General features: G+C 39.4%; 1 protein-coding gene across 4 annotated transcripts in view; it reads right to left on the bottom strand.

The window, feature by feature from the left end:
* Positions 1-18,987, bottom strand: part of RAPGEF6 (Rap guanine nucleotide exchange factor 6) — a 178,722-nt gene that overhangs the window by 145,491 nt on the left and 14,244 nt on the right. For all 4 annotated transcript variants that reach the window (XM_045822778.1, XM_045822788.1, XM_045822816.1 and 1 more), the window contains 2 exons: positions 3,942-4,012; positions 2,640-2,696 (listed from right to left, as the gene is read on the bottom strand). In XM_045822778.1, coding sequence (XP_045678734.1) covers positions 2,640-2,696; positions 3,942-4,012 — 128 coding nt within the window. Of the gene's footprint in view, positions 1-2,639; positions 2,697-3,941; positions 4,013-18,987 lie in introns of those variants that run through there.

Below are 18,987 nucleotides of genomic sequence, written 5' to 3'. Positions count from 1 at the left end.
TCTGTGTTGCTGCGTGTTAACACAATGTTTCTGAAGTTTCCTTGTAGTCGTATAGGTAAGTACTTTATTCCTTTTTACTCCTAAATAGGATTCTACCCATATGAACACACTGAATTTTATTTGTCCACTCACTGGACAGCTTCACTGTTTCCAGTTTCAGGCCAATGCAAACAGTGCTACTAAGAACACATGTGTGCAGTCTCCGCATGCACGTTTGTTTTCACTTCTCCTGGGTAAGTACGCAAAAGTGGAATTACTGGTTCACATGGTAAAAAGTGCTTAACTTTTTAAGAAACCACCAATCTCCTAAAGCAGCTGTATCAGTCTTCATCCTCACCACCAGTATACAAGGGTTCTAGGTATCACCAACATGTCCTCACCAACACTCATTACTGTCCACATTTTTGATGGCAGGTATTCTAATGGGTATAGAGTGCCATCTCCTTAATTACTGTATTGGTATAAGGGTCTAAATTAACTTTCTGCATGTAAAAACTCAATCAACCCAGCACCATTTGTTGAAAAACAAACAAAAAACCCAAACCTGTTTTCTTCACTGAAATGCTTTAGCACCTACATCAAAAATAAACTGTTGCTGGTTCCTTTTTAATCCTCAATTGTATTATATTCCCATTGTGCACAGATCTTAGTTACAGGCCATTTGTAAAGGACAAACTCTTCACAAATACAAAGGTTTGTTGCTGGGCTCCCAGGTCTGTTCCAATGGTCTGTGCAGCTACACTTCTCCTGGACTGCACTTCACTATGTGTTAACAACTCTAACGTACTCTCTCCTCCACTATGTGATACTCAGTAAGGGCAAACACCCTGTCTTCCCCCCATCCTGAACCAGGATAAGTACAGCATACAGTGGACAAACATGGATTAATAAATGAAGGAATCCACAAATGGAAGTGTAGCTATTAAAACTCGTATGAATCACTTAAACAGTTTAGAAGCAATAAATACAGTGTGCAGGCAATGAAACATGAAAGGCAGTACCACTCCTATATACCAGATGAATCTTTACATAATAAAAAAGGTCATTGTTCCAAAACTTTTAGGGGAAAAAAAAGAATACCTTCATAACCTCGAGAAGGGATAGGTTTTGTTTTTTAACTAGGCAAGGAAAGCACTAATGACAAAGGGCAAAACTGAGAAAGTTAGGAATTTCTTTCCTTCAAAACATGCTATTAATAATAGAGTGAAAAGGAAAGCCACATTATGGGAAAAAAATATACTCCACGTTAAGTATCCAAAAAAGGACTTGGATACAGAATTCAGAAAGAATTTCTACAAACTGAGAGAAATAAGACTACAACTCAATTTTAAGAAATGGTCAAAGTTGAATTGGGATTTCATGAAAAAGCTATCCAAATAGCCTATAAAAATATGAAAATCATTCCTCATCATCAGTAAACAGGGCAATGTGAGATAAAGTCACAATGAGATAATAAAATGAGATGTGCATGTTAGACCCTAATGTTAGAATCTCCTAAATTTGAGCATGGGCAGTTCCAATAATTCTATTCCTAAGGGACTGACAGGAATGAGTAAATAAGGGCACAAAAAGACATGAACAAAATGTTCAAAGAAACTATTCACGACAGTAAAAACCTGAAAACAACCTAAATATCTATTAATGGGATAAATGAAATGTTATTTTCACAGAATTGTATTCTGTAAAGCAGTAAAAAAGAATGAATGCAAACACAGGGAAGAATTTGTGACATTAGAAAAGAAAAAAAATGATCAAAGATTTTTAATCTATATGACATTTAAAAACAGGCAAAACTAATCTAGTGTGATAAAAGTCAGAACTGGATTTGCTTTTCAAGAAAAGCAACTAGAACCTTGTAGAAGAGCTGACATATTAATGTATGCTAACACGGGTAGGAGTTATCCAGGTATATATATTTATTAACCTTTGTCACACTGTACTTGTTTGTGCCCTATGCCTGATATATTTCACAGTTTGTGAATATATTTCAATCAGCTCTACAGAAATTATTCAAGAATCAAATGAATTTCAATTATTTTGGGAAGGCCAAAAAGTTCATTTAGTTTTTTCCATAGATGGCTCTAGTAGCACTTAGCTATCTTTAGCTTCATTCAAAACAATTTTGTTAGACTGTACTGTGACAGCTGTCATATCAGCATGCATTTTTAAAAAACTTATCAAAATTGGTGAATTTTTATGTAGTCATTTTAATATTGAGATAGAATATGCAACATTTTCAGTGTACCATGCTGTATTATTTCAAAAAGTAAAAACACAACTGAAACGCAAAAACAAAGATTTGAGCAGTGTATGTAGAAGGTGCTGTGACTGATCGAACTTGTCAAAGGTGGTTTGTGAACTTTCATGCTAGAGATTTCGCTCTGGATGATGCTCCACGGTCGGGTAGACCAGTTGAAGTTGACAGTGGTCAAATCAAAACAGTGAAAACCATCAATATCATACCTCAATGGGAAATAGTTGACATAGTCAAAGTATTCAGGTCAATAAAGTTATTAGTGAAATAAAAAATTTGTCTTTTATGTTACAGAAAAAAACATACAGACTTTTTGGCCAGTCCAATAAAAGTCAAAATTTAAACATTAAAGCAATTAATTTAAGCTAATTCTGAAAATACTCACCAAAACAGAATCTGATTGCCACTATATCTCTCATAGCGTGCTCTTGCAGACATTAATCTAAAATGTTTTAAAAAGTAAAAATTTTAAAGATTTTTATCTTAAATTGTTTCAAAAATTGTTACAATCACCTCAACAGAAAATTATCAGATTATATTACTCAATTTTTCAGTAAACTAGAGTTTATAAATATATACACTAAATGTGGTATTTTCACAAACATACAGATATTAAATAGCAACAAGTATAATACTCTCTATGTACATTCTATAACCTGTCAATTCTCACTAAATAATATTCTTTTTATTATGAGAAAATGTGCATTTGTCTGCTTCGCACTGAATCCTTGTGTGAAGAACAGTTACTGGCAGAGGCAAATATATATACACATACACAAATTTGTTGAATATATAAATTTGTTTGCATTTAAAAATACTCAACATTACTAGATCCTCTTTCAGTTTTTTTTTATTTGACACACACTAACACCTGAATGATGTTATACAGAAAACAGAGAATAATAAACCCAAAGAATTAATTAGCAATCTGGTCCATTAATGCAAAAACTAAAGAATAACAAGAAAATGGGATGGATAAACTGGTCATAAAAAAAACATTTTAAATAAAAGTTATGCAAAGTTCCAATAGTTAGCACTTTATAACACTAGAAAGCCTTCTTACTAATAGTGTAATCACAATGACATAGAGGAGGAGGAGAAAACACTCCTTCCACAACGACAGGAAAATGGGGTTCGGAAATTTATGGATCTTGTCCACAAGAGCTTATACCAAATCAAGAACCCTGCTCCTTCCACTTTGATACAACACTACATCATACCATGTGCATCTTAAGCATATGATGTAATAAATATTAGTAGGAACCACAAAATGAAGAGTTTTGTTTTCACTGGCTAGCACATACTGAGCGTTGTACTTTGATTTACATAGTTACAGCTGAGCCTCAAAAAACACAGGCTTCAACTGAGCAGGTCCACATATACGTGGATTCTTTTCAGTAAGTGCTGTGAATGCATTTCTCTTCCTTATGATTTTCTTAATATGTGTTAATTGACTGCTTGTATTATTGATAAGGCTTCCAATCAACAGTAGGCTATTTGTACTATGGTTTGGGGGAGTCCAAAGTTATATGGGATTCCCACAGTTAAGAAAAATTGGGATGGAAACCACAAATTCCTTATGCTTCTCCTACAAAAAGCCCCTCAAGATTTGGACCCTGCAACTCTCTCCCTAAATTCATATGAGTAACTCCACAGTACATACTTTTAAACATAGCATCGCACTTACCTAAGCTGATGTTCCCTGAGGTTTGATAATATTTCCATTCCATGAAGATAAGAATAAATAGTGTTTAAGTCCTGAAGAATAGAAAATATTTTAGATTATTTCAAATAATCTTTTTAAAATAGGACGATCCACAATTCTGATTTTAAGCAAACAATCCCTTATGACAGAGCTCTGACTATGGAAAAGTCATAATCTCTGAATTATAAAACATCTAAAAAGGCAGAGAACTCCCTCAACCCCTCCTCAGCATGGTTGATGGCCTGCACTCAAACAATGACAAATTAAAAACTCACCACTTCATATGAAAGTCTAATTCATTTCTAGACCGATGTAACCCTTCTTCTTCAGTGACTTCCAGGTATTTGAAAAGTTGTCATAAAATCTTTGGATCTTATTTTCCCCCCTTCCAGATTATAGTCTCAGTATTTATAGGTTGCAGACCTTTAAGTATCCTGGCTGACTTCCTCTGAAGATGACCCAGTTTGTCAATATTCCTCTTAAAATATGACTTTGTAAAAAATCCTTTTCTGAAGGATCTCAAAGTGATATTAATGTACCACAAGACAATCCTATTGTTCACTCTGAAAGAGGGAGAGAACCCCTCCTTAGCCCTCATTCAGATAACTAGGTACTAAAACCCCCAGGATGATACAGTGCAACCTCAGCCAAGAGCAGTGGCATGGCAGAAGGAGAATGTGGGAGCAGCCCACATGACTGACAGAAGGAGGTGGTTTGGCGCTCAACTGTACAAAATGTTGGTGCACTGTGACTACAATCAGTTTCGACTATCTACGTAAAATGTACCTCCTTATTCTTTTATAAGGGATAATGCCTTAATACCAGCACAGCCTAAACAATGCCTTCTTGCTTTGATATATCAACTAAACAAGAAGATTATCATATGACAGGGAGAAAAGACAAGACACCTAAGACAATTTGTTTCCATTAGGTTAATAAAATGACATGGAACCACTAAGAAAAACAGCAATAAACATTGATTCCAAAAATTACAACTGCTAATTAGCCATGATGGATTCAATGACCACACATATCTCTTTCAAATCCTTACTAAAATGAGAGTGAAAAAGCTTTTTAGGTAGTTAGAAAAATGAACAGGTTCAAAAAGGAAACCACAGAAAATGAGGAAGGTTTCTAAAATCCTGAAAGACAGCAGACAGGGTAGCTGACATGCTAAACTGTGTCTCCTGAGATAGCTGCAATGATGACACTTCTTATTCCACAAGGTGTTCTGCAATGAGACTTCACCACCAGCCCTGCCTCAAAAATTGGAGTCTATGTGCCCTCCCCGTAGATCTGGATAGTTTTGTGATTTGCTCACACCAATAGAATGTGGCCGAAGTGAAGCTGTGGAACTTCGAAAACTCAAGTGCCCTGAGACCACCAATGTTGGGAGGAAGCCCACAATGGTGTCACTAACACAGAAAGGCTGCAGGTAAGCACCAAGGCACCATATAGGTAAGTGAGCCCCTACTTCTTAGATGAATCCAGCTATCAGCTAAATGGAACCAAGAGGATGATCCCAGTCAAGATTCTATGGGGCAAAAGAACCAACCTCCTGGTCAAAATGTTCTCAACTGGGGTAATAAATAGAGTCCTGGCAAAAGTCTGACTCATAGCAAGCTCACTGAGCCTACAAACCCACTTAACAGTCTTTTTCCAGTCCCCCCAAGTTTATAATTAGAATGTATATCAACCCCCACAAGTCAGAGAAACCCCCACAATGGGTCATGACCTATGTAGCAAAAGCTGTCATAGTGGAAAAAGCCAAGTGAAAACCTCTGAAATTTCCCCAATCCCCAGCACAATACAGTAAATAAAAGACAATATTGTTTCCAGAGGGGCAAAGGATAGCAGACTAGTGCCACCAGTAAAGACTTCAATTATGCAGGGGTGCTGCAGAAAGCAGGTGGACCCTAAAAGTGACTGTAGACTGCCACAGACTTAACCAAATTTTATCCCTGGTCACAGCTGCCATCCCAGGTATTAATACTGCTACTGGAACTGATGAGTTACACTTCAGATATTTTAATTGTAGATTTTATTTATTTACTTTTAGAGGGAGGAGGGAGGAGGGAGATAGAGAGGGAGAGGAACATCCATGTGGGAGAGATATATCAATTGGTTGCCTCTTGCACGCCCCCAACTGGGGAAGCTGACCCACAACTGAGGCATGTGCCCTGACAGGGAACTGAACTGATGACCTAATGATTTGAAGGCCAGTGTTCAATTCACTGAGCCACACCAGCCAGAGCACACTTCAGATATTCATTTGGTAAATGTATATTTTTCTATTCCAATTACAAAAGAAGATCAGAAACAGTAAGCATGTGGGACATTGACTTACAATATTAAGTTACAATTTTACCTTAGGGCTACTTTAGCTCTCTTATTCTCTATCAAAATATAATCTGAAGACATCCAGACCTCCTGAACGATTACATAAATGATATCTTGCCGACTGGACAGCACGAACAAGAGAATGAGCAAAAGGTGGCTGGTACTCTAAAGTCCCCAGTAACACATCCAGAAAGTGGGAGATAAACTCTATGTGGACTCAAAGACCTGCCACTTTAATGTTTTGAGGGATGAAGTGGTTGGGGGTATTTCAGGACATCTCTCCAAAGTAAAAGACAAACAGTTGGGACTTTAACTTTAGGTCAAGATGGAATAAGAGGAACTGAATTTACCCTCTACCTAAAACAACCTCAAATCAAAACAAATATATGAAACATTTTTTAAGAAATAAAACCTCACTGTCATGACCAGTGTGGCTCAGTTGGTTGGGCATTGTGCCAAAAAGCAAAAGGTTGCCGATTTGATTCCAGGTCAGGGCACTTGCCAGGGTTGCAGGCACAGTTCCCAGCTGGGGTGCATGTAAAAGGCAACTGATCAATGTTTCGCTCTCTCTCTCCCCCCCCCCCCTCTCTAAAAACAAATAAATAAGCCTTAAAAAATCAAAGAAAAAGAAATGAGAGTCCAGGACACAAAAGACAGTGACATCAGAGACAGGGGAAACAAATGAGGTAATTTACATGATTATCACACCTTACTGGTGGTAGCCCTGCCTAGTGGTACCCTGAGTTGAGGAGAGGAGCTAGCAGCATGGGGAGGAGAAGGTAGCTCGAGTTTGCAGAGAAGAGTGCTACACAGAGAGTATGTTCTGGAAACCTACAGGGTCTCCTTTGAGTCTTAAGTTGAGTATTAATCATCTCGTGTATGCGAAGAAACAGAATCTGAAGTCAGGGAAAGAACCATCGGAACCAATTAGAGCAGTGGTCCCCAACCAGGACTGACTTTGCCCCCTGGGTGACAGAGCAATGTCTGTCGTCACATTTTGGGGGAGAGAGGTGCTAAAAGCATCAAGTGACTGACTAAAGCCGGAGATGCTACTAAACACCCCACAACGTGCAGGACAAGGCCCTAGACTAAAGGATTATATGGGCCAAAATGTCTAGTTTGTCTACAGGTGAAGTGTAAACACCCTAGACTGGAGGGAACAATACCCCAAACTCACACAGGAATGGGAAGAGTTCCTGTTCCCATTAAGCAAAGTGGAAAATCTCAGAGTTCACAGTACATTTAGGAGAGTACTCAGACTTGAGGCAACATTAACCCTAGACTAAATGCTACACTGGTGTTACACAACATAGCTCAAAAGGACCAAATGATATACAAATTACTTAACTGAATCCAGAACAAAGCTGAAAAATATTTATAGGAAATACAAAAATATTCAGTACATAAAAAGGTAAAATCCATAATCTTTGGTATTCAATCAAAACATATCAAGCAAGCAAAAAATCAGGGAAAAATGACCTATAATGAGAAGAAAAATCAATCAAAACCAACTCAGTAATTACACAGATAATAAAACTAGTAGAAAAAGACATTTAAAAACCTTATTAAAAATATATTCCATATGTTCACATGGAACATATTCCATAGGCTCTGAAAGATACAGATTAAACACACAATAAACAATACAAAAATTTCAGAGATGAAAACAATAATATCTGAGAAGTAAAATACACAGGGGATGGATGAAAAGCACATTAGACATTGTAGAATAAAAGATTAATAATCCTTAACACACAAGAACAGAAATGAGAAAGAGAACACAGAGCCCTGGCCTGGTGTGGCTCAGATGATTAGAGCATCGTCTCATGTACCTAAAGGCTGAAGGTTCAATTCCTGGTCAGAGCACATACATAGGTTGCAGGTTCAATCCCCAGTTGGGGTGCATATGGGAGGCAACCATTCGATGTTTCTCTCTCACCATCAATGTTCCTCTCTCCCTCTCCCTCCCTCCCTCTCTCTCTCCCCCCCAACCCTTCTTCTCTCTCTAAAATAAACGTATTTTTAAAAAACAGACATAAAAGATGAAAAAAATAGGAACAGAGCACCAGTAAACTATTTGACAACTTCAAGCCACCTAACAAAAGTCACTATGGCCCTGACTGGTGTGGCTCAGTGGGTTGGACATCATCCTGCAGAGCATATTGGTCACAGGTTCAACTCCCAGTCAGGGCAGGTGCCTGGGTTGTTGTCTGGGGCCCGGGAGGGGTGCATGCAAGAGGCAACCAATTGATGCTTCTCTCACACATCAATGCTTCTCTCTCTCTTTCTCTCTCCCCCTCACTTCCCCTCTCTCTGAGAATAAATAAAATCTCTAAAATAACAGTAATAAAAAAGTCATTATTTTAAAAAGTCACTATAGGGAGAGAACAACAAAATACTATTGGAAGAATGGTGGAAAACCTTCCATATTTGATGAAAACGATAAACTCACATATCCAAAAGCTTGACAAGCACAAGAAATATGAAGAAAACACCACCAAAGCACACCATAATCAAATTGCTTTAAAAATGACAAAATTGTAATGGCAACTAGAGAAAGAAAACAAATTACATAGTAAGACAAAGATTAGAATTACAGCAAACTTCTATTTGGAAACAATGCAATCCAGACAATTCTGTAGTAATAGCTTTAAAGTCACAAAAGAAAGAAAAAAACCATAAACTTAGAATTCTATTCCTAGTCAAAATTCCTTTCAAAAAAAGGGAAAAAATAACAAGAGGCGAAATATTTTCATATACAAAAGCCAAATAAATTAATCAGCAGCAGACCTGCTCTGTGTGTAAGTGTGTGTGTATGTGTGTGTGTTGAAAGTATTTCATAAAGGGGGAAAACAATACCAGATGGAAATCTGGAAATCTGGAAAAATGGTACTTACATGGGTAAACATAAATCTTTTGCCTAATTATTTAAAACATAATTGTTTAAAGGAACAACAAAGACAACTTATTGTGTGTTCTGTAATATATGTGTCACAACATATGCACACATGTGCACACAACACATGCACACAACATATGCATCACAACAACAAAGGCCAAAGGTAAAACTGGGAGAACACTGCTGTAGGGTCCCTGTACTTCATGTGAAGTAGTGTATCATTTAAAGACAGATTCTGAAGTTTAAAATGTATACAATAAACCTTAATAAATCTCACAGTTTGTAGATTCTTTGAATTTCCTACATATACAACATCTCTTCTGAGTAAGTTGATATATATAATTTCTTCCCTCCCAGTCTGTGTATGTTTTTTTCCCTGTTCTTGCCTTACTGCATGAGCTAGGACTTCCAAAACAATGGCTGGAGTGGGTGTGACCACACATGACAAACAGCCACTGGGGCCCAACCCTCTGAGTTAAGAGTCATCACCACATGGCCAGATACAAAATGACTATTCTATACAAATGTACTTATTATTTCTGACCTCGAGACAATTTATTTTAGTGGCAAATAAGTTCTGAAAACTGTAACACGCATAGGTTATGTTATGGCAAACAGAACTCCTAGAACCTGCCCTGCCAGATGAGGCTAGGCTAGTGTCAAGGAAGTACAGAATTTTCAGATTCCTGACTGATTCTGTGTCACATCGTTTACTCTGTCTCAAGTCAGAGGACATCTTTAGTACATCACTGATGATGCCATGACTAGCTGACAAAGAATTAGGAATTCACTTTTCAACTTTAATGTCTAAGTGAGAATATAATTCTCAAATTTTAAAATTGTTATGTAATTCCTCAGTTCTGTCTAAAGAGAGACTGACAAAGCTTATCAACTTTGGATTCTAAAAGCCCTTTGCCAAATATCTGTAAGTCTGTCCCATTGTTTGCCTTCAATTTCCTTGCTTCAGAGAACCTAGCCATATGAATGAACAAAATTCTCTAACAGCATCTATAAATGGTAACTGCATGGACTCGAATAGAAGTATCAGCATTACTCCTATCAGGGTTGGCAAACTTTTCCTATGAAGGGTCAGGTAGTACATATTAGTGTATATTCTAAGTTATTTGGGGCCACACAGTTTTTGCAACACCTACTTAACGCTGCCTCTCTCTGTAGCATGAAAACAACCATAGACACAACGGTAAATGAATAGATATGACTACATTCCAATAAAACTATACACAAAATAGCTGCGCCCCCAGGCTATACTTTGCCAACTCCTAATGCAATACAGTCAGAAATGTCTTGTAAGAAATATCTATCAAGAAAGTCAAGCCACGAATGAACTCCTCGTTGGAGAATACCTCAGCCTGGGTTGTGTTGGAAGCTGAAAACACCAGATTTTCATTTTTCCAACTTTCCATAAAACTAGGGCTTAAGCAAATGATCCAAGTGCCACCAGACACACCTATTCCAGACTGTGAATCTAGAGATTCTGAGAAGCAACACTTGCACAGAATCCACTCTGGCAGCAAGAGGCAGCAGCAGGGCCTGTCTACCTGTGCGGCATACAGTACAGGTGCCAGTAGCACCAGCTGTGGCACCACTATGTTCAGTGCTAGCAGCAGTAATACCATTATCAAATCTGTCATCAAGGCTGCCTAGCCCACCCTACTTTCTCTAGTACTCCCACCACTTCTGTAGCTATCCAGTGTCCTTTCAATACCTTTTAAAAATAGCCAGAATACGGTGCTGTTACATCTGACTAACAACCCTGAAAGACCCTTAGACTAAGCCCCATAACCATCACTTGGGAACTCAGTAAAAAGACACGTTCTCAGACTATATCCCAGACCTAGTGAATGAGAACCAATGAGAGGAGGACCCAGCAGTCTGTGGTTTAACAAACCTGACAGGTTGCTCTGATGCACAGTGGCGTTTGAGAACCACTGATTTACAGGCAGGTTCTCTATCACTCTGGGTTATCTGACTGATAACCTGTTCCCTGTTCATGAGGAAGGGGACTTCCAAGAAATAGGTCTGGAATAGGTGTGTCTGGTGGCACTTGGATCATTTGCCTAAGCCCTAGTTTTATGGAAAGTTGGAAAAATGAAAATCTGGTGTTTTCAGCTTCCAACACAACCCAAGCACTGAGATGTCCAGTGAACCTTGGTCTTTTCAGGACACCCTAATTACAGATCATAAAATGCTAAGCATTCACAACAGGACAAAAAAGAACCTCTCAGAACAAAGGATGGTTGTAGTAGTGAGCTGATTTTTTCACATGATGTGGGTGGTTATGGTATTTTGTTTACATGGGACAGCAAGCAGTTGTTGACCGTGTGATGCTGGGTTTAGAAAGGGGTTCTTGTAGTTCCTGTACCAATTATTTCTGAGGCAGGCTGAAGATGCTATATCATCTATTAGGTTCCTGGTGTGTCCAAGACCAATAAAAGCTACCATAGAAAGCCAAACGAACACAAAACCCCTGAGAAAGGCACACTGGAAGTCTTATAGATATTTCTTGGTAGTAAAACCTTTAAATGGTAGATCCAAGGAATTGTTAATTATTTAACACAAGCCTGTGCACTTGAAAGCTACTGCACTGAAAGAGGGAAGTCACAAGGAAGATGGAAAAACCAGAAGTCATGCTATTCCAGATCAGTAACACCTGAATCAGCCACTGGTTCTGTAACTACAACAAAATACTACAAAAATTATCCAGGGGGATTAGAGGAACAAATACCAACTGGGACTGCAGAATAAAATAATGGGTTTTACTTAAGCAATAAAAGGTGAGGAAGTAGTGATGACTCAGTACTTCCTAAAACAGATCAGCCATACTCTCTCGGCCGGTCAGTTGGTTCTGTGAGCCACCGAGAACAAACTGAGGTGGGCGGGGCCCATTGCCATCCTACACCCATGGTAAGTGGCTTCCTTTGTGCACCCTTCAACAGTCCATGCCTAAAGAAGTCATTGTATGTACACTGTATGAGTGTTCAAGTTAAATGTTAAATAAAATATTAAATTCACATTCGTGACTCCATATGTGTAAGAAATTAATGGTTCTTTTAAGCAAACACTTCTAATTAAGCTGATTGGGATTTTTATTCCCCTCCTCGCTGTGCCAAGTAGTGACTCCATCCCTCAAGCCTGCTGACTGCCACTCCACACACGCTTAGAAAACTGACTGTAACACTTGGAAAACTCAGACTGGGATACTTAGAGCTAGTCCTCATTTTTCTGTTTCTTAAAACCAAAAACTTGTAAATCTCTTATCTAGGACATGCCTAATTTGTCACATACAGCTTTCAATACATTTATCTAAAACAATCATTGACCAAGATATTTTACTCATTAGCTTTTTGAACTGGAAAACAAGTCCATCTCAGGAATTTTAACACTAAAAGATATCTCCAATGGATCCTAAGGTCAGTACAGACATTATCTCAAGATACATACTCTGCAGCTACAGTTCTGTAACAAAAACCTATTCTGAAGCATCTTCTCCAAATCACTGTTAGGCTAAAGACAGACTAACAACGTGGTTAAAAACTTGGAATCTGGAGAAAGCCGCGGGTTCACATTCTGCAGCTAACAGTTATTAAACATACGATCTTGAATAATTTGCTTGACATTTATTATCTGTACACAACAATGATAAACTACTTTGCTCTGACCATAAAATAATGCTCATTAAGGGTATAGTACAGACAATCACAGAGACTGACAGTTAACAAATGTTAGAATTATATGTTTGTATGTTTATGTTACGAAACTACACAACAAAGATTAAGTTACATTCAGCAGACTATTAAAGTATAATTTAAAGATTCTGGACAATATCTCCAAGTTAACAAGACCCTATATTAAACACAGAATTCCATTCCTTGGTTTTCTCATCCATGAAGGTGGACATATATTCTGCAAAATGGCGGTAAAGAGCTAGAAAACACTTACCACACCTGAAGTCCGGACCTTGGTTTCTAAATATAATTATCCTTAAAGGGAACAAGGGCTCCTTGGATAAGTGGCTGATTTCAGTATTAGGCCAAGGAGAGAACAAGCCTGGAATACCTTCTGTGTCAGAAAGAAGGTATCACTTAAAAACTAATAGGGTCGTGTCAAAAGGACATGAACGCATGTGACTTTCAAATAGCTCTCACTGGCTAAATTTGAGGTAATCCAACAATCAGAAAGAATAATGACAATATAAAAAATACAAAAATAGGGTGGTGACTGCTGGGGGGAGGAGCGCATAAAGGGACTAAATGGTAATGGAAAAATAAAGATTATTTATTTAAAAAATACAAAAATAATCTCTGAATGACAGTGATCTTTTTAAAAAAGGAGGAGGAGCACTGGCCACTGTGCTCAGTTGGCTGGAGAATCATCCTGTAAACCGATAGGCTGTGGGTTCACTTCCCGGTCAGGGCACATGCCTAGGGTGCAGATTCAGTCCCCACCTGGGGCGTGTATGAGAGGCAACTGGTCAATATTTCTTTCCCTCCCTTCCCCTTCTAAAATTACACGCATGTCCTTGGGTGAGGATTAAAAAATAAAAATAAAAATGAAAATGAAAAAAGGAGGAGGAAAAGGGGAGGCAGGGAAAATTCTTTTATACAGAATACCAGCTAGTAAATGTATAATAAACATGCAATTAGAAAATTTATGACTTTGTAACAACAAAGTAATAATTTAGGCAAGGATCACCAATGAATGCTAGAGCCACTAGATGAAACACTGTTGGAAAACAGGATATCCACACACTCTCAAAGTGTCACCTTAGGGATCACTTACAACTCACAGCACTGCACCTTCACACTACAGAAACAGAGGTGATCAAGTTTAGCACCTCCAATGATGGAATGAACTGATAATATGTGTCTTCTGATGAGACACTATAGGAAGTACAGAACATCTCCTCACAGTTTCTCAAGATAGTGATTTAACCTGAATGTAACCATGAGAAACCAGATGAATCCAAGTAATGGTATGTAATTCTAGAAGACAACTGGCCCAACTCTTCCAAAAGCTACATTTGTGAAAGGAAGAAAAAGACAGGCAGGCAGATGGTTCTAGATTAGAAGAGACTAAAAAGACATGACAACCAAATGTAATGTACACCTTGACTGGATCCTGGAGTGGGGGAAAATAAAAATAAAAATTAAAAAAATATATATATACACACATACACACGAGACATCCTGGAGATAACGGTGAGGGGTGAAGTGTCATCAGGTCTGCAACCTACTTTCAAATAGTTTAGCAAATAAAGTATATGCCAGAGAGAAGGAGATAAGTAAATATGGCCAAATTCTTTCAGTGTCTCTGTAGTTTTAATTTTTTTTTTAAATAGGAAGATGGAGGGTGGGGAACACATGACTATTTTCTGCTTTCTCCATCTGGGGACACACAGTTCTACCTTTACTTAATTTTAAGCTGTCACTTACTGATCTGCATTCTTTTCTTTATTATCTTTCCCCCGCATCCCCAATCACCTTTGCCCATGACACACTGCCCCCAACAATGGTCTCTGGGAAAGTGTGCCTCATTCCATCACTATGTTAGACTCTCATCTTATCTTGTTATAGATTTCAGTATACATTTCAGAGTAAACACGTTTTATTTGTAGATTAAAACATACTGCTAAATAATTTGAACATTGCATTTTATTAATAAAGACTCTAACATTAAAAAACTGTATTCTTGCCCTGGTTGGTGTGGCTCAGTGAACTGAGCGTTGGCCTGCGAATCAAAGGGTCACTGGTTCGATCCCCAGCTAGGGCACATGCCTGAGTTGTGGGCCAGGTAACCAGTTGAGAGTGCACAAGAGGCAATCATACACTGATTGATATTCCTCTCCCTCTCTTCCTCCCTTCCCTTCTAAAAATATATAATAATAAAATGAAAAAACATATATACTTTGGCCCTGGCCACTGTGGCTCAGTTGGTTGGACTGTCATCCAGTAAACCAAAGGGTGGCGGGTTGCAGGTTCAATTCTCAATCAGGGCACTTACCCAGGTTGCGGGTTCAATCCCTACTCGGGTGCATACGAGAAGGCAACCATTCAATATTTCTCTCTCACATCAATGTCTGTCTGTCTGCCTGCCTGCCTGTCTCAATGTTTCTCTCTCCCATCCTAACTTTCTAAAAGCAATGAAAAAATGTCCTCAGGTGAGGATAAAAGATAATAATAATAAATGTTTTAAAAAATTAGTGATGAAAGTTCCAAATGATATCCTTAAACAACTCCAATAATTAATCACAAATGATAATGCATCAAAAGATCAAGCATCCAGTTACTTATAAGCTCAAGTATAGCCCGAAGTTCACTCTCTTGATCCTACCACATATAATGAAGCCAGCCCAAGACTTGCTAATTCCAAATTTCACATTCACTTTTAAATCTTTATCTTTATTCACATTCTCTATAGACTGCTGACACTTCATCATTCATTCACTCCCCCCTTTCTAAAACTCTTCCGTCTAACCCTCCTGTAACGTGTTTCCCTCTGGGTTTTCATGCTAATGAGAAATATTTAGCAATGATTACAAGGACAGACTGTGAAATCAAAATGCCTAGGTCTGCATCTTGACTCTGGTTCCTAACTGTGTGACTTCAGACAAGTTCATCTCTGTGATTTCACTTCCCTATACACACACAACTCATCTTATTGTGTTTGCTTTACTACGCTTCACAGATGTTGCCCTTTTTACAAATTGAAGGCAAGATCCTCCACCAGCAAAAGGTAAATGACTCACTTTACTGCAATACCTGCTTTATTGTAGTAGTCTGGAACTAAACCCACAAGCTCTGAAGTGTGCCTGTATGTATGTAAAACGTGGGCATTCCCTTTTCTCAGAGAGTTTTTGGAAGAATTAAAGGCGTGTAAAGGTTTTGTAACAGTGACAGGCATCCAATAAACACTGTAACATGAAGTCTTCCCCATTCCTGTTGCTCTGACTTCCTTTCTGTTGCAGCTGCTCCTGAGTCTCCTTCACAGGTTTCATCTTCTTTTCTTACTCCCTTAAATGTTTAACAGTTTATGTTCCCAAAGCTATGACATCTACCCTTTTTTCACCGGAGACTCGCTACCATCAGTAATACCCTCCACATCCATAGCTCCAACTACCATATACAGGGGTGGGCATAAGCAGATTTACAGCTGTTCATATGCAAAAAGACATGCAGGTTTTGATTATTACAATAGCTTTATTAACTTAAAAGAATGCCATAATGCAATTTAAAACCTACTTTTGCCCACGCCTGTATATGCTAATGATGCCCATATTTGTATACCCCAGAGATCTCTAGTAAACTTCCAACTTACACTTTCTACTGCACTCTAAACACTTTCACCTAGGTGACCCATCAGCATCTCAAGCACATTATATCCAAAGCCAAACTCATTGTCTACACTCCTTGCTGTGTCTTGCTCCTAAGATCCCTGATTGAGGAGACAGTATTTACCTTCAATAACTCTTGGCTAAAAATTTGTCAATTCTACTTTCTAAGTATCTCTGTTCATCATCCAAACTGAAGCAATTTAGAGATCCCTTATCTCTCACTGGGTAACAGAAAACAACTTCCTACCTGCAGTCTGGCCCCCTGTAATCCATTCTTCATTGTGCTGCCAAAGTGATCTTTCTAAAAAGCAGAGGCAGCTCCTTAACAGGCAGAACACAGTCCTTCAGGAACTGGATCCTGACCATGCCTCCAGCCTCATCTATTTTACTATTCAGTCCTGTTCCAGAGTTCCAGCTGCCCAGAAAACTTGCGTGATTATACTGAGCTCATCTTGTAGCCTAGGCCAATGCTGATTTCTTTTTAGGACACATATTGTCCTTTCCTCATCCAACTTTACATATTCTTCTTATCTACACTCAAGTCAGGACTCCCTTTTCTAAAATAACTTGAATGATACCTGCCTACCCTTTACTCCTTTCACCCAAGAGCCCTCCTACTAACTCCTGAGCACCTGAGATGTACAACTACCGCATTACCTAACAAGGCTATATAATAACTGTGTATTTGCCTATCTCCTCTCTTAATGAAAGAACTATAATCTTTTATCCCTGACACTTAAAAATATTTACCACACAGCGGTAGATCCAAAATGGCAGTGGAGTAGGTGGAAACTACACCCACCTCCTCCCAAAACCACACTGGAATTACAATGAAAACACAGAGCAATCAACCTGAATAACCAACTGAAGACTAGATGAAGAGAGGTCTTATAGCCAAGGATTTGCAGAAGACAACAGACCAAGACTGAGAGGAAGAGTGGAGATTCATAAAGGGCTGGCTCTAGGCCCCCAGATGGCGGCTGTGATTCTCGAGGGGTATCTCAGCTACAGGAGGGTTCCCCCCAGTAAGAGTGGGATCTCAAGCCCAAGCCAGGCTCTCCAGCCCAGATGAGCAGAGCAAGGAAGAGGTGACCACAAAACATCTGGCTATGAAAAGCAGCGAGGTTTCTGTCCATTGGGAAGAGACAGGAGTCCACTAGAAACACAAGCACCCTCTTAAAAGGCCAGCACACAAAACCTTGTTCAGAGCCATTCACCCTGAGCTCCAGCAAAGGGAGGGGAGAGTGCACTAAAGTACCACTAGGAGAGACTGGGGTTCATGGCTTCAGAAAAGAGCTGGAAGGGCAACTGCCACAACTACCTATGCTGAGTCCCTCTCCCTCAATGCAGATGCCATCTTTGTTGGGTGGAGTGGTGGAGTACTCCCCTATGTAAACATCAGCCTAATGGAAAGCAAAAGCTCCACCCTCTGGACCCCCCCCCCCCACCCCAGCCCAAGCCCGCAGAGCTTGTGCCCTGTTGATAAGTCAAGAGCCTAGGCCACAGTGCAGAGGTCTGGGAAGACTCAGAGGGTGTCAGTGACTGAATAGTGAGGCTTTGGGGTGGGGGCCATTACCCCCACTTTCCTATGAACCTGACTGGTGCCTACCCCCTTAGGGAAGATCTGGAAGCCCTACTCCCTTGGGTCCCAGTAGCCCTGCCCTCCCAACTCCTGGGGGCTCCTCCCTGCTGAGGTCTGTGCAGAATCCCAACAGACTAAGTTGTGTGGCTTTGGGACAGGGGCTCCTTCCCCCACTATTCCCCAAGCCTGACCAGAACATCTCCCTCATGAGACATCCACTAGCACCCTCCTCCTGACTCCCAGAGGGCCCGCCATGCTGAGATCAACTGCTGGCAGAAACTGGGGCAGTCTGAGTTGTGTGACTTTAGGACGGGGTGATTTTTTTCCTTGCACGTCCAACCAGTGCAGAACTCTCTGCTCACATAGCCAACTCGTGGTCTGTCTAGCATGATAAAGTCTGCTGGCCTCACCCTGATGATTTCCTGAAATTCTGCCCCACCACAAAGGTGCACAAGCACCCAGCCAGTATCAGCTACACTAGGAATACTCTGGGATGTGTGCTGAGTGGCCTCCGAGCTGGGGGAGGGGAGAGAGAGAGAAAAAGGAGCCTATTTGAAGAAATAATGACTGAAAACTTCCCTACCCAGGTAAAGGAAAAAGACACACAAATTCAGGAAAGTCAGAGTCCCAAACAAGATGAATCCAAAGAGACCCACAGCAAGAGACATGATTGAAATGGCAAAGCTTTAAGAGAGAATTTTTAAAGCAGCAAGAAAAAGACAATTACCTACAAGAGAGCTCCCATTAGACTGTCAGCTGATTTCTCTATGGAAACATTTCATCCAGAAGAAACCAACATTAAATATTCAAAGTGATGAAAAACAAGGACCTACAACCAAGAATACTTTATTCAGCA

This window comes from Phyllostomus hastatus, unplaced genomic scaffold, assembly GCF_019186645.2.
Source record: "Phyllostomus hastatus isolate PE091 unplaced genomic scaffold, TTU_PhHast_1.1 phas_contig_150, whole genome shotgun sequence".
Classification (NCBI taxonomy): Eukaryota; Metazoa; Chordata; class Mammalia; order Chiroptera; family Phyllostomidae; genus Phyllostomus; species Phyllostomus hastatus.
The sequence above is the reverse complement of the archived record's forward strand: the minus strand, read 5'-3'. Positions and strand labels throughout refer to the sequence as shown.